The sequence below is a fragment of the Narcine bancroftii genome, chromosome 5 (genome assembly GCF_036971445.1).
Source record: "Narcine bancroftii isolate sNarBan1 chromosome 5, sNarBan1.hap1, whole genome shotgun sequence".
In the NCBI taxonomy this organism is placed as follows: domain Eukaryota; kingdom Metazoa; phylum Chordata; class Chondrichthyes; order Torpediniformes; family Narcinidae; genus Narcine; species Narcine bancroftii.
The window spans coordinates 197,010,382-197,024,685 of NC_091473.1; the positions used below are offsets into that span (position 1 = coordinate 197,010,382).

Sequence of the window (14,304 nt, forward strand, 5' to 3'; positions counted from 1 at the left end):
TTTTAGATGAAAGCTTGAATCAGTAAAATCCCCGGCTTCTGACATCGACAGGGATTGCGGATGCTGGATATGCAAGTTTTCCGGATGCCTGAGACACACTCTTACAATGCCTAACTAATAATCTTGCATTAAGAATAAACATTTTAAAGACAAAAAAACAAAGCAATAGATATGGTCATTTGGAAAAAAAAGTATTGTAGTCCTTTACTATGTAAAGTTCACTTTAAGCAGGTAATTCCCATAACTTAGAAAATTAAAATTTGAACCCTGGTTACTGGCTCTGTAACTGCTAAGCTAATCATGCCACAGCCATAATTCCACTCCCCCCACCCCCCCCTCCCCCCTTGCAAATATAATAGTTATTAAGACTAACCAAGCAGGGTTAGGGAGCCACTTTTGGAGAGTCATCCCATCATTCTTGACATTGCGATTTCATTCAAACACCACTTTAAAACTATTCAAATCACTGCTGTGGTTGTGAGTGGCATTGGCTGGACCTTCATCCCAGGCGATGGCATTGTATTCAAACGTAACTTTATTCAAACTTTGTTCAAATGGTTGCTGCGGGCAGGGCATGACGGGCACTTCGCAGGCTGAATGTTTGCTCCCATTATCACCAACGGGTTGTGTTACTTCGGAAAACATTTACTTTTAGAATTTTAAACTTGTATTAAAATTTTTAATTTTTTTTAAATTTAAAACTTTTAAAAAAATTTCCTCAATATTTTTGTCATTGTTTGAATTCCAGATGCTGGGGATTTTACAGTAGAAATTTGAGGTGTCCCTCTGCTAATGAAGATGCTGTTGTTTTTCTAGGCTTCAATACTGTCTCTGGTTACGAAGATTAACAATGTCATTGATAATCTGATTGTGGCTCCAGGCAACTTTGAAGTGGTAGGTTCAGCAATCTCTGGCGGCAACCTTTGGAACATAGAAATCTACCACACCGTACAGATCCTACAGCCAACAATGTTGTGCCAACATTATAATCTATTCTACCAATTGCCTAGTATTTTCCCACAACACCACCCTCCTTTTTGCTCTGTTCCACGTACTTGTCTAACAGTCTCTTCAAAGGTCCTATTGTACCTGCCTCCACCATTGCCAACAGCACATTCCATGTGCCTACCATTCTCTGTGTGAAGAACTTGCCTCTTCCATCCCTACTGTACATCCCTACAAGCACCTTAAAACAATGCCCCCACACGTTAGCCATTTCAATCCTGGGGAAAAAGCCTCTGGCCACCAACACAATTCCTCTTGTCATCTTCTACACCTCTATCAGGTCACCCCTCGTCCTCCATTGCCACAAGGAAAAAAGACTCCAGTTCACTCAGTATACTCTCCAATCCAGACAGCGTCCTTGTAAATCAAGTCTCCACTGCATCCTCTCTCCCACAGCATCCACATCTTTTCTGTAATGGGGTGACCAGAACTGGGGCCTAACCAAGGTCTTGTATAGCTGTAACGTGACCTCCCAGCTCTTGAACCCGATCTCACGGTTAATGAAGGCCAGCATGTGTACACCTTCTTAACAACATTATCAACCTGTTCAGTAGCTTTGAGTGTCCTATGGACACAGACACCAAGATTTCTCGGTAGGTCCATGCTGCTCAGCATTCCTATTAACATTGTATCCTGGCTTCAAATTTGACCATCAGAAATGAACTTTTGTGGGCTAAACTCTCCATTCTGGCCCTAGAAAATGTCATTACCTAGAGCTAAAGACCCTCTTCCACACTGTTAAAAATCCTGCCATTAACCATGTAATCTGCCTTCAAGTTTGACCTACCAAAATGCATAGCTTGTAGTCACACTAGGCACACAACGAGTGAAAGAACCACACACAGTCGAAAGTGAGTTGAACTCTCTTGTTCGCTTAAATTCCTCGGAACTTGATGCTTGCGACTCCCGGGACCTTTATGACATCAGCCGCTAGGCTGTGGGCTTCCCCTGCACCCGGAGCTCTCACAGTCAGACCTGCGGCGGACTTGCCCGCGACTCCGTGAGCCGGTTCGCCTGTCACGTGGGTGAGCTGCTGCATGCTTCACATTCATCCGGATTGAACACCATCTGCCACTTCTTCGCCCAACTCTGCATCCTGTTGGAACCTACGACCACCTTCTAAACGATCGACACCACCTCCAACCGTGGTGTAACCTGCAAGCTTATTGACCCGTCCCTCTATTTCTTTGTCCAGGTCATTTGTAAAAATCACCAAGGCAGGGCTCCCAGAACAGATCTCTGCAGAGCTCAGCTGGTCACTGACCTCCAGGCAGGATATGATCATTCAGCTACTACCCTCCACTTTCTGAAAGAAAGCTAATTCTGAATCCACACAGCCAAGGTTCCATGGATCCTATGCCCCATGACTTTCTGAAAAAGTCTAACATGAGGAATTTGCCAAATACCTTGCTAAAATCCATATAGATCACATCTACCACCCTTCATTCATTGATTTATTATTTTTTATAAATCCTCAACAAAATTCAGACCCCTCTTCAAAATCCCTGACGGTTCTCCTCAGCTTAAGTACAAAGGTTTCTCACAAGTCATCACGTGTGATTGATGCTGTGGATTGATCTGCTGTTGGAAGCAGGAGACTAGCCCTGGGCCTCTACATCAGAGAGTCATGAGGAAGACTGGGAGATCGCTTCAATGAGCTTTGCTCTGTCCGCATCAGTGACAGGGATATCCCGGTGGCCGACCACTTCATTTCCATGCCCCATTCCCACGCTTAAATGTCTGTCCATGGCCTCGTGCATTGTCAAACCAAGACCACATGTAAATTAGCAACCCCTAATATTCTGTCTTGACACACTCCAACTGGGTAGCATCAACATCAGTTTCTCTGGTTTCTGCTAGCCCACTCCCTGCTTTCCTTCCCATTCCCTCAGTTTTCTTTCCTGCAGCTCTCCACTCCCCTCTCCATTCACAGAGCCATCCTCCCTCCTTTATCTGCCTGTTATCTCCTGCCTATAGGCCTCTGCTCCTTTCTTCCCCCTCTTCCCCCCCCCCCCCCCCACCCCCATCCCAATTATTTTGCTCATACCTTCAAACCTGGAACATTGTTGATGAGGACAGAATTATCACGTTTGGAGGTGACTCTCAAGTACCAAGAATGCCTCATTGTCACCACAGACCTTGCGACATGCATCAAGAACAATTTCCCTTGCGTCGTGCTGAGCCAATTTGTGCTCGTATTTTGTTGTGAACACATTTTAAGCTTGTACTGTCTTTCTCTCCCCCCGCCCCCCCACACACGTTCCCCAAAGCAAATAGAGGAAGTGCGTCAAGTTGGCTCGTATAAGAAGGGGACGATGATGATGGGTCATAATGTTGCCGACCTTGTGGTTATCCTGAAGATTTTGCCAACCTGTGAGTGTTGTAAACAAATTGAGAGAACGCCGATTGAAATTCCATTTGTTACGTAAATAGTTATTTGGGGCCTTTTTCACGACTTGTGCTGTCAAGGCACTGAATTTTATGTTGTTCTGCATTCTAAGAAACCCTGATGCATATTTTAAATAGAACACTCATTCTGTTGTCCTGAATTTGCTGAAGTCATTGGTACCCTGGCTCTGGGTGCACTACTGGTTTAAAGGAGATTGTTTGTGTGACATGGTGCTCTTGTTTGGGGATGAAAATAAAGGCCTACAGCTTTCAAGCCATCAGTCAGTCAGAATCATTCTGCTCTTCCAGCAGCCACCTTCAAAATAACCCCGGAGATTTGGTTCTCTTCACTGTAACATACAACATTACAGCATAGTACAGGTCCTTTAGCCCACAGTGTTGTGTTGACCTGCAAAACAAAAAAATGGAACCCTCCCTACCTCTTAACCCTTTTTCTTTCATCCCTGTGCCTGTCTAAAGGTCCTTTTAGGTGGACCCTCCTCCTTGAGGGCGGCGGCAGGATCAGATCTTAACTTGCAGACTCACCTTTCAGGTGGCAGCCCTAAAAGGCTGCTGCAGCATTGCCTGGTCCACCTGAATGGGCCTAAATATCCAGAGGTGCCTAGCAGCGTCTCCGGATCTGATGGAGGCGGGGCGACTGGTGCCGCAGAGCTATCCGTCATAAATATGCGGCATATCTTCCCTTCCCATAAACCCCCATGTGGGTGGAACTGCTCTGAACAGTTCCAGCTACATGGGGGATTATGGGTGGGGAAGTCTGCCATGGCTATGCTGCGTTTTGAGCCGCAGAGAGCGGCCCCGGTGCGGCCAGCTGGGCTTAACAGCTGGTGCACCAGCTGCCCCCCCCACTGTCTGCCCCTGCCACGCTGGCGTGGTTGTCGGGCAGTGGGAGTTGGGTTGCAGGCTGATGGAGTCATCAGCCCAGCCCCCAGACAGCTGCTTACAGCGACCGCACATTCAAGTGCGTCAGCAGAGCATGGTACTCCACTGATCATCCCTCCTGGAGGAGGGTTGGTGTTGGCGCCTCGGAGGCGCTTCTGCTGCATTCAGGTGAGTATGTCTTTAGTGGCAAGGGGGGGAGATTATGCGGCTTTACACTGTGGTGTTCAGGCCATCTGAAAGGGACTTAAGAATCACTTAATGTTCCAGCCTCCACCACCACCCTTGGCAATGCATTCCAGTCACCTACACCTCTCTGTGTTTATATTTAAAAAAAAAACCATTTGCCCCTGCCATCTCCCCTGAACTTTCCTCCCTCCATTTTGTACAGATGCCTTCTGGTGTTTGCTACTCCTGCCCTGGGAAAAAGTTGCTGACTGTCTCATAATCTTATAAATGTCTATTAAGTCGCCTCTCATCTTCTCTCCAAAGAGATATTTTACAAATCTAATAAATCTCTGCACCCTCTCCATTGTTTCCACTTCATTCCTGCAGTGAGGTGACCAGAATTGAACGCGATATTTCAAGTATGGTCTCACCAGAGATTTATAGAGCTGCAACCTCACCTCTCGATGCCTGAACGCAATCCCCCAATTAATGAAGCCAAGGCCGCCTTAACTGTCCTATCGTCCTGAGATGTATGGATTTGAACCCCAAGGTCTCTCTGTTCTTCTACACTGTGAAGTATCTCACCATTAACCATGTACTCAGCCTTCAAGTTTGACCTACCAAAATGCATCACCTCACCCTTATCCGAATTGAACTCCATCTGCCACTTTTTCCGCCCAGCTCTGCATCCAGTCTGTATCCTATCGAAACCTACGACAAACTTCACATCCTCTGCAAATTTACTGACCCATCCCTCTACTTTGTCTAGGTCATTTATTTAACTCACAAAGGGCAGGAACACTGCTAGTCATTGAACTGAATTACTGACGTTAATTTCTTTGTGCAACATTTGCTGTGTTGAAAGCACTCTGTCCAATCCTGGCTCTGTTGTTAAATCAGTTTGACGTAATTTTCATTTCCATTACCTATGCAAAGCTGGGTAAATAGTAAGATGTATGCAATTCACTGCTCTTTTTTCATGGCTCATTCATTTGTATTTTGCATCAATCCTGCTGTTTTATCGCTCTCTAAAATACAGCTCGACTTTTTGACTACAGCAAGATGTCTTTGCAAACACATCAGTATCAGAATTTATTGCCATGAACAAGTCACTAAATTTGTTGTTTTATGGTAGTATCATAGGGAAAACCTTTGTATAAACCACCTTAAAAAAGAAACTAGTGCACAAAGTCAAAGTAAATCTGTGTTAATTCAGGAGTCTGATGGCAGTGGGGAAGGAGCTGCCCTAATGAAGAAGGTGGGGGTCTTTGAAGATAGAGGCTGTTTTTTTTTAAGATGTCCCCTCTTGTAGATGTCCTCAATGGAGTGAAATCTGGTGTCTTTGCTGTCTCAAGCCGAGTTAAAGACTCTCTAGATTTTTTCTTGTCCTGAGAGTTAGCATCTCCGTACCAGTGATGTAACCAGCCAGAAGGTACCTGCAGAAATTTGCAAGAGTCTTCATTGATGTACCGAATCTCCTGAAGTCTCCTGAACACCTCATGAAGTCTAGCCACTGGCGGGCCTTCTTTGTGATTGCATCAACATGGAGACTCCAGGTCAGATCTTCAGACATGTTGACACCCAGGAGTTTGAAGTTCCTGACCCTCTCCACTACTGAGCCCTCGATGAGGTCTGGGTCATGTTCCCCTGACTTCCTCCTGAAGTCCACAATCATCTCCTTGGTTTTGCTATTGCTGGTGCAAGGTTGTTGGTGGGAGACCACTCAACGAGCTGATCTATCTCCCTCCTTTGTACTTTTTCATTGCTGTCTGTGATTCTGCCGACAACTGTGGTGTCATTGGCAAATTTGTAGATACCATTGAATAGCCTGGCCAAACAGTCACGAGTGGATAATGTGTAAAGCAGTGAGCTAAGCATGCATTCCATTTCTTACTGACTGGTCTTTGATGAGGAAGCCAAGGATTCGGGTTGGTGGTGCAGAGGCCCAGGGTTGTTGACCAGCACTGAGGGAATAATGATGTTGAAGATTGAGCTGTAGTTGAAGAGCACCCATATGTATAAATTTCTGTTTTTGGGGTGATCCAGAGGTGAGTGGAGAGCTAGTGATAATGCGTCTGCTGTGGAGTGATTGTGACCTAGGATTGCAAGTTATTTGTTAATTTTGTAACCTGCAATTTAGCCTTCGTGTCATCCCAAAGTCTCTTATAATTGTTTTGCATTGTCTTGCAGTGGAAGCTGTGGCTGCTTTGGGAAACAAAGTGGTGGAAACCCTCCGGACTCAGGAACCTTCTGAAAGTGAGTGCTAGCTAAATTCTTTAGGCCAAGTGAGATCTTTGCAAGTTACTGTCCAATTGGAGGAGATGGAAATCCTGCATTTCATGTGACTTTGAACAAAGTATACTTTGCCCGTGAGTCCTATAGCTAAGCTGAAGATTTAATCTTTAGTGTCTAGTTTCTGTCTCTCTCGTCATCCCTGAAAAGTGGGTGGTATATCTTTATCTTCTATTGATGCTGCGAGACCTGCCGAGTTCCTCCAGCAGATGTGTTTTTACTACAATCACAGTGTCTGCAGAGTTTTGTGTTTCACTGTATGTGCAATTGAACTATCAGCCAACAGAGTCTGCTTGACATCCCAAACGAGGACAGCTGGAGAGTGCCAATCATGCCCCAGTGTTTGCAGAATCTCATGGATGGGAATGAATGTGAATTGTTGAGCTACTTGCCAAATAGCCAAAGGGCCTCAAGCAGTGATCTGTAATGATGAGTTTGAATCGTATTGTGGTAGCTGGGGAATTTGAAGGGAATAAATTGCTTGCATTAATATTGGTGACTTAGCAAAACGATTTAATTTCTCAGGAAAGGATATCTGGCATTCTCACCCAGGGTGTTTGAAAAATGACTCCCAGACATCTCAATATGACAGCCTCTTCAATCCCTTCCAAAATGCATGAATATACCATTGGTTAGGGGCAATTAAACATCGATTAAAATGTTTGAACAACTGTCAGGGGGATTGTTAGACGTGAGACATTGTGAAAAGCTTGGTGTTCCTGCAGTCAAACTTGACATCTTATTTCCTTCCCAGCGCTCACCATGATCACTAACGAGACTGGGTTTGAGATAAGTTCACCAGATGCCACAGTTAAAATTCTCATCACCACCGTACCGCCCAACCTACGCAAACTGGATCCAGAGCTCCACTGTAAGTATTCTTGATCGGAATGTTTTCAACGCCTTGGTTTGAGTAATGCTGCCTGCTCTTCAGCCTGCAGTGAGATTCCCAACAACCTGGCTGCTTACCAGAGTGGATGTCATGTGAAGTGAATGGTCCAAAGTAGCGGAAACACTGCTGCTCCAACTGAGATGAAAACCCAAGTCCGGATTGATGTACCCAGTGGTTGAAATTTTAAATGAAGACATCCAGCACGTTAATGGCCCTTTCTGGCCCATGAGCCCAAACCACCTTAATGTCCCAATTAACCTGCAGCTCCTAGATGTTTTGAAGGGTGGAAGGAAACCAGTGCACCTGAAGGAGAGCCACTAGGAGAAGATGCAAACCCCTTGCAGATAGTGCAGAATTCGAACCCGCTGCAATGGTCATTTGAAAACCCTGTGATAGCGTTGGGCTAACCATGCCGCACAGTCATTTTTCAAATTAAAAATTCAGCACAAATCATGAGCCATTTTTGCCCCCACCACACCCCTTGCAATTTGAAGTGGGAAGATAGTGTTGTCAAATTCCAGTTTGTTTATGCACAAGTACAACCCAAAAGGGACCCAAAGTTGTAAAACACACAACCAGACATAACACACATACAGCCAAACTGACAATATACACAATACGTACTATTTAAGTAAATAGTAGAGTCACGGAGGGTTTGGGTGAGCAGTTCACCAGTCACTCAGCAGTCTCACTGCCCGTGGGAAGAAGCTGTTTCTCAACATGTGTATCTCGTCCCCGACGGGAGCAGCTGTAAGATGCTGTGTGCAGGTTGGAACTGGTCTTCAGCAGGTTTCCCAATCCTCTTTGGACAACTATCCCAGTTGATCAAGTCAATGGGGGCGCAGAAGACACCAGTGATCCTCTCTGCCGTCTTCTGTGGTCCTGTTTGACCTCTGATCTGATGCTTTTCAGTAACCGTCCCACACTGTGCCGCAGCTGGGCAGGACGCTCTCAATAGAACTCCTGTAGAAGGTTTACATAATGGTGGCCTCAGTCTTCTCAGGAAGTTCAGTTGCTGTTGTGCCTTCCTGACAAGTGAGGATATGTGTGTCTACGATAGGTCACTTCAAATGGAAGTCATGCAGAGTAGAATGGGCAGTCATACCCATCAGTTTTTAGTTTTTATTTGTCACATTATACCTGGTGCAGTGAGAATGGTTCTGCTGCAAGCAGTCTAACAGGTCACCTCATTCATACAGCCTTGTAAAGTAGAAGGGCAAGTTCAAAAATAACATTATAGAATTACAATGAAAAGATCAATTTATACAAAAGAGTCGGGACTAAGGTCATCCTGGCAGTTCAGCCCCTAAGTTTGAAGCTCTGAAGCTGGCAGAGCCGATCATGTATCACAATTTATTGTTGGTCCAATAATTTGGTCAGTCATAAAACAGTGCATGAGCCGTTACTCTTGGAACAGTGAGAGTTGATGTGTTTGGCATGTGCTGCTGACATCTTTCTTCCTTTTCTTTCCAGTGGATATCAAAGTGTTGCAGAGTGCTTTGGCAGCGATCCGTCATGCTCGCTGGTTTGAGGAGAATTCATCTCAGTCCACGTAAGTTGTTCAAGTTTATTTATCATCCAATTATATCAGTACAACCTGATGAAACAGTGTTCTCCATTCCATAGTTCAAAACATACAGACATAATGTTGGTACAGCCAAACGATAAATAGACACAGAACCTAAATACGTGCATTAAAATAAATACCGTTGTATAGAACAATCCTGAAACTTAAAAAATTTCACCTTATTAAAATTGGGTCATCCTCTTCCAAGGGTCTAAAATTCTTATGACAGCGAAGATTCATCACCGCTGCTGTCTTCCCGCTGGCTCCGACGCAATCTTGCATGTCCCCGTTAGTTATATGTGAAGTCTCAGTGCTCCTCCGCGGGGTCCATCCAGTATCAGTTCTGAGCAGGCTTGTTATTAGGAGCCGAGAGTGGTTTATTTTAAAATATTATGATTTGCTATTAACAGCATCCAGATGGCATTAAATGCCAGATTTGGGGTCGTCTTATACAAAGGGTAGCACTCAAAACCACCATTTTAGGTAGAAATTCTGGGGTTGTCCTGTGCACGAGTCTGCCTGTGCAGCGGTATTATTAATAGATAGTAGAACCCAGAGAGTTGTTTTAGCTGTTCATTCAGTCTCACTGCCTGTGGGAAGGAGCTGTTCCTCAGCCTAGTGGTTCGGCTCTAATATTTCTCTATCCCTTTCCCGTCGGAGATAGCTGGAAGATGCAGTGTGCAGGGTGGTAAAGACCCTCTGATTTTGTGAGCCCTCTTTAAACAACAGTCCCGGTAAATCACATTGATTGGGGGGTGGGGAAGAGACCTTTTTTGCGAGGGGGGGGCTGTGTGCCAACTTAAACCAATATTCTCTACATCGCATTCTCTGCATCTGCACCGGACAAATGATTGAGCTTTTGTCCAGCCAATTAAATGTTGCAGATCTTTGTTATCCTAGCTTGGTGTTGACACTGATGTGAAAGTTATCTTCCTGTGGAAATCGCTCAGTGAAGAGAGGATGTTGGTGGATCAGAATGGAGTCTGTAGGATTTATCTGCCCATTGTCAGCAAGACTGCACTGAATTGGCTCTTAAATATCCCTATGTTCAAGATTCCTTTGTTGTCATGTAATAGTACAGAACATGTAATGTTGCACAAAATTGCCTGCTGCAAGGCAGACCAAGAGTTGCCATTAATGTTGCCTGGTGCCCTTTACAGTATGAGAGGAAAGAAAAGCTAAAGAGAGTCCCTTCTAAATCACCGAGTGTCCGTGGATTCTCCTCTCGCGCTCCCACAGCCTCCGCAGCCCGCACAAACTCCTGTTCGATCTGAGGGCAAACTCAAATCTCCGACGCAATCCGGAAACCTTCAGCACCCTCTTGAATCCTGCTTCCCGTGAGCCAGTCTCCATCAGGCCGCAGCCCGTGCGGCTCCCCTGACCCCATCACCTGCAGCTGCTGAGCCTCTCCCTGGTAACAGCCTATGCTGTTTACGCCAATGCTGTTGAACAAGTGATCCTAGGGCAGTTACTGCACAGTTTAGCCAAATAAATCATCCTTGACTGATGTGCATTGCTGTGGATGTATTAATGGAAGTAACTGATTTTAAGCCAAGACTCCCTGCATTTAGTTATATGTCACTGACAATTAACTCATAAGTGATTAGAATAACATCTTGTCCTTTGATCTCAGAGTTAAAGTGCTTATTCGCCTAATGAAGGATTTGAGGTGTCGTTTTCCTGGATTTGAGCCTTTAACACCCTGGATTATCGATCTATTGGTATGTGATCAGAATTTATTGCCATGAACGTATCACAAATTCATTGTTTTGCAGCAGCGTCACAGATGCAAATATTGCCAGAAATTACTTGTATATGTTAAAAAAATGTCTGATTCATTGTCCATTCAGAAATCTGATGGCAGAGGGGAAGAAGCTATTTTTGTACCGTTGGGTGTTCGCCTTCGGGCTCCTGTCCCCCCCTTCCTGATGCTATCCGTATGGTTGGGTGGTGAGGGTCCTTGAGGATAGAGGCTGCCTCTTAAAGATGTCCTATGATGGTGCTGGCTGAGCTCAAATCTCTTTTCCTGTCTTGTGCATTGGCACCTCCATACAAGACAGTGATGCAGCCAGTTAGGATGCTTTCCGTGGTGCACCAGTAGAAGTTTTCCAGTCTCTGGTGACATGCCAAATCTTACAAAGTGAGTTTTCTTCATGATTGCATCATTATGGGGGCTCCAGGATAGATTTTCAGAAATGTTGACACCCAGGAATTTGAAGTCCTGAGCTGCTGACCCCTTGATGAGAGCTGGTTTATGTTCTCCTCCTGAAGTCCACAATCACCTCCTTGGTTTTGCTGATGTTGAGTCCAGGGTGGTCATTGTGACACCGCTCCACCAGCTGATCTATCCCCCTCCTATATGCTTCCTTGTTGCCGTCTGTGACTGCTGGCAGTTGAATTTCTGATTACATCACGGATGACATGGGTGTAGAAAGAGTAGACGTAGCATGCATCCTTGAGGTGCACCTGTCTTGATTGTTAGTGAGGAGGAGATGCTGTTTGCGATTCATCCTGATTATGGTCTTCCAATGAGGAAGTCCAGGATTAGGGTGCAGAGGCCCAGGGTTTGGTGCTTGTTGACCAGCACTGAGGGTATGATTGGTGCAGAAAGCTGAGCTGAAATATCTTACAGGGAGACCATGATGCTTGTGGTTCCTCACTGAATTAATCTAGTTTGAGGTTGAGGCCACCACAGACTGGGAAGGTTGTGATTTATTTCCGAATTGATGCCGTGCTGATTTTAAGTAAAATTAGCAAACCTTAGCGTCTCCGAATGAGGGAAGTGAAAGTTGGTGAGCAATTCCCTCCGATTATAAATCAGTGAGTGTTGCATGTATTTCTGTGAGAACCTATTGGGAGTAAAAGTTGGTTAATGAATTGTGCCATGGCACCATAAATTGTTGGTTGAATAGAATCAAGTTGAGTTTTGGGGGAAGGAAAGTGGTTACTGAACAAACTGTTTTGTGTTCTTGAATGTAATTCAAAAGGAACTTGCCCAAGGGTTACAGGAGAAGACTCAACAGGTTAGGACTTTATTCCCTGACATGTAGAATGAGGGGAGATTTGATAGAGGTATACAAAATTATAATGGATATAGATCAAGTAAATGTAGGTAGGCTTTTTCCACTGAAATTGGGTGAAATACAAGCCTGAGGACATGGGCTGATGGTGTAAAAGGAGTTTGAGGGGAATAAAGCAGTGAGTGATGGGAGTGTGGAACGAGCTGCCAGCTGAAGTGGTGAATGCAAGCTTATTTTTAACATCTAAGAAAAATTTGGACACGTACCTGGATGGGAGGGGTATAGACCAGATGCAAGTCAGCGGGACTAGGCAGAATAATAATTTGGCACAGACAAGATGGGCCAAAGGGCCTGCCTTCTGTGCTGTCATGTTCTCTGGCTCTAGTGGTGTTGGGTATGTGAGACGGTATCACAGGAAGTCTCTAAGGCAGGTAGTATCACTGCAGGTAAAGGAATACCAGAAGAGAATAGAGGATTGCAATGAGAAAAGACAAGATAGGGGTCAGTGGACCATGGATGACAGCCTGGGTTTGTTAGACAAACAGTCTCGATACTGAGCATTTCTGGTCACCACGCTTGTAGGAAGGACGTGGAAGCTTTGAAGAGGGTACAGAAGTAGTTCACCAGATTGTTGCCTGGATTGGAGTGCATGAGTTACAAGGAGAGATTGGACAAACTTGATTGTTTTTAATTGAACGTCGGAGGCAGAGGAAAGACCCGATGAATTGTATGAAATTATCAGAGACATGGATGAGGTTTTTTCCAGCAAGGAACCATTAAATCCTAGAAGGCATAGATTTGGCAGATTTAAAACCATTTTGAGAGGCAAGTTTCTTAGAGAGTGGTGGGTGCCTAGAACATGCTGCCGGAGGAAGTGGTGGAAAAACTATACAATTGCAGTCTTTGAAGAGGCATTTAGATAGACTCGTGTTCAGGCACAGAATAGCAAGATGCAGACTAAGTGCAGAGAGATGGGATTGGTTAGATCGGCATCGTGGCCAACACAGACCTGGTGGGCTGAAGAGTCTGCCTTGTTCTATACGTTTGCATTTATAAAATCTCTCTCCACTTGATCATTCTGCTCCTGGTTCCCTTAGCGATGCTACTTCACCCCTCGTGTGGCACAACAGCAAGATCATACATTACGATCGTGAATACATTTTGATAAAGATGGTTTTATTTTGGCTTTTGTTTCCTCCTGGGTTGGACGAGTGGAAAGGTAGGCTGTCTATTTTTAGGAAGGGCCGATCTAGTTAGTTACCCAATCCTGGATAAAAGAAGGGAGCAATAGGACAAGGTGACATTTGAGTGCCTTGTGCCAGCATTTAAATTGTATTGCTAAAGTTGAATGTAGGCCATAGGCCACTGAGAGGTAGAAAAACCAATAAATGCTCAGTGACAGACAATGAGTTGAGTGGTGCTGCTGAGGGAGTCGGGTACAATAGAGATCTTTCAATCACATCACTCCCACGTGGCCGGGAAAATGACACCCAGGTAAATGTCTTTGTGCGGCAGTTACATCACTGAGCGAGATTTTTTTTAACCTGTCGGGTCCTTGCCTTGAGTTCACATTCGAATAGTGTTTGCCGAATGAATTCTGGCCCACTTAACTCGTGCGCCATCCTGGGAAATGCAGAATGGATGGGCTAGTCCTTCGGTTCTGTGACCTTGTGTCGAATAATTAAATTTCAATCTTGTCTCCTTTACAGGGAGGTTCCAGTTCTATTTTACTTGATTCAATAGCCATCACTCTTGTGGACCCCGCTGGAGGATTCTTTTCTCCTTTCATTCTTCTAGTTATGTTACAGTATATTTTTAAAATATTTTTATTGATTTTAATAAAGAACTTGCACAAAGAAGAAAAATTCAATAAGAGTGTAAGGACAGTTACATAAACTAAATAAGATATTCCCTATATCACTAACAAACACAAATTATTAATCCATAATTCATATTCTAAATTTGGGGGGAGAAAACTCTAATAATATGTTTAAAATAAAAGGAGGATAGGAGAAGATAGTAGAGGAGAAAAATTCGAACCGTGTTGCCCGAGTCGCGTCATTTATTTTGCC

General features: G+C 44.6%; 1 protein-coding gene across 2 annotated transcripts in view; it reads left to right on the top strand.

The window, feature by feature from the left end:
* ilf2 (interleukin enhancer binding factor 2) overlaps nt 1-14,304 on the top strand; it is a 63,105-nt gene that overhangs the window by 21,521 nt on the left and 27,280 nt on the right. For both annotated transcript variants that reach the window (XM_069940618.1, XM_069940616.1), the window contains exons 5-10: nt 817-894; nt 3,276-3,378; nt 6,652-6,717; nt 7,508-7,624; nt 9,119-9,197; nt 10,846-10,933. In XM_069940618.1, coding sequence (XP_069796719.1) covers nt 817-894; nt 3,276-3,378; nt 6,652-6,717; nt 7,508-7,624; nt 9,119-9,197; nt 10,846-10,933 — 531 coding nt within the window. The remainder of the gene's footprint in view (nt 1-816; nt 895-3,275; nt 3,379-6,651; nt 6,718-7,507; nt 7,625-9,118; nt 9,198-10,845; nt 10,934-14,304) is intronic.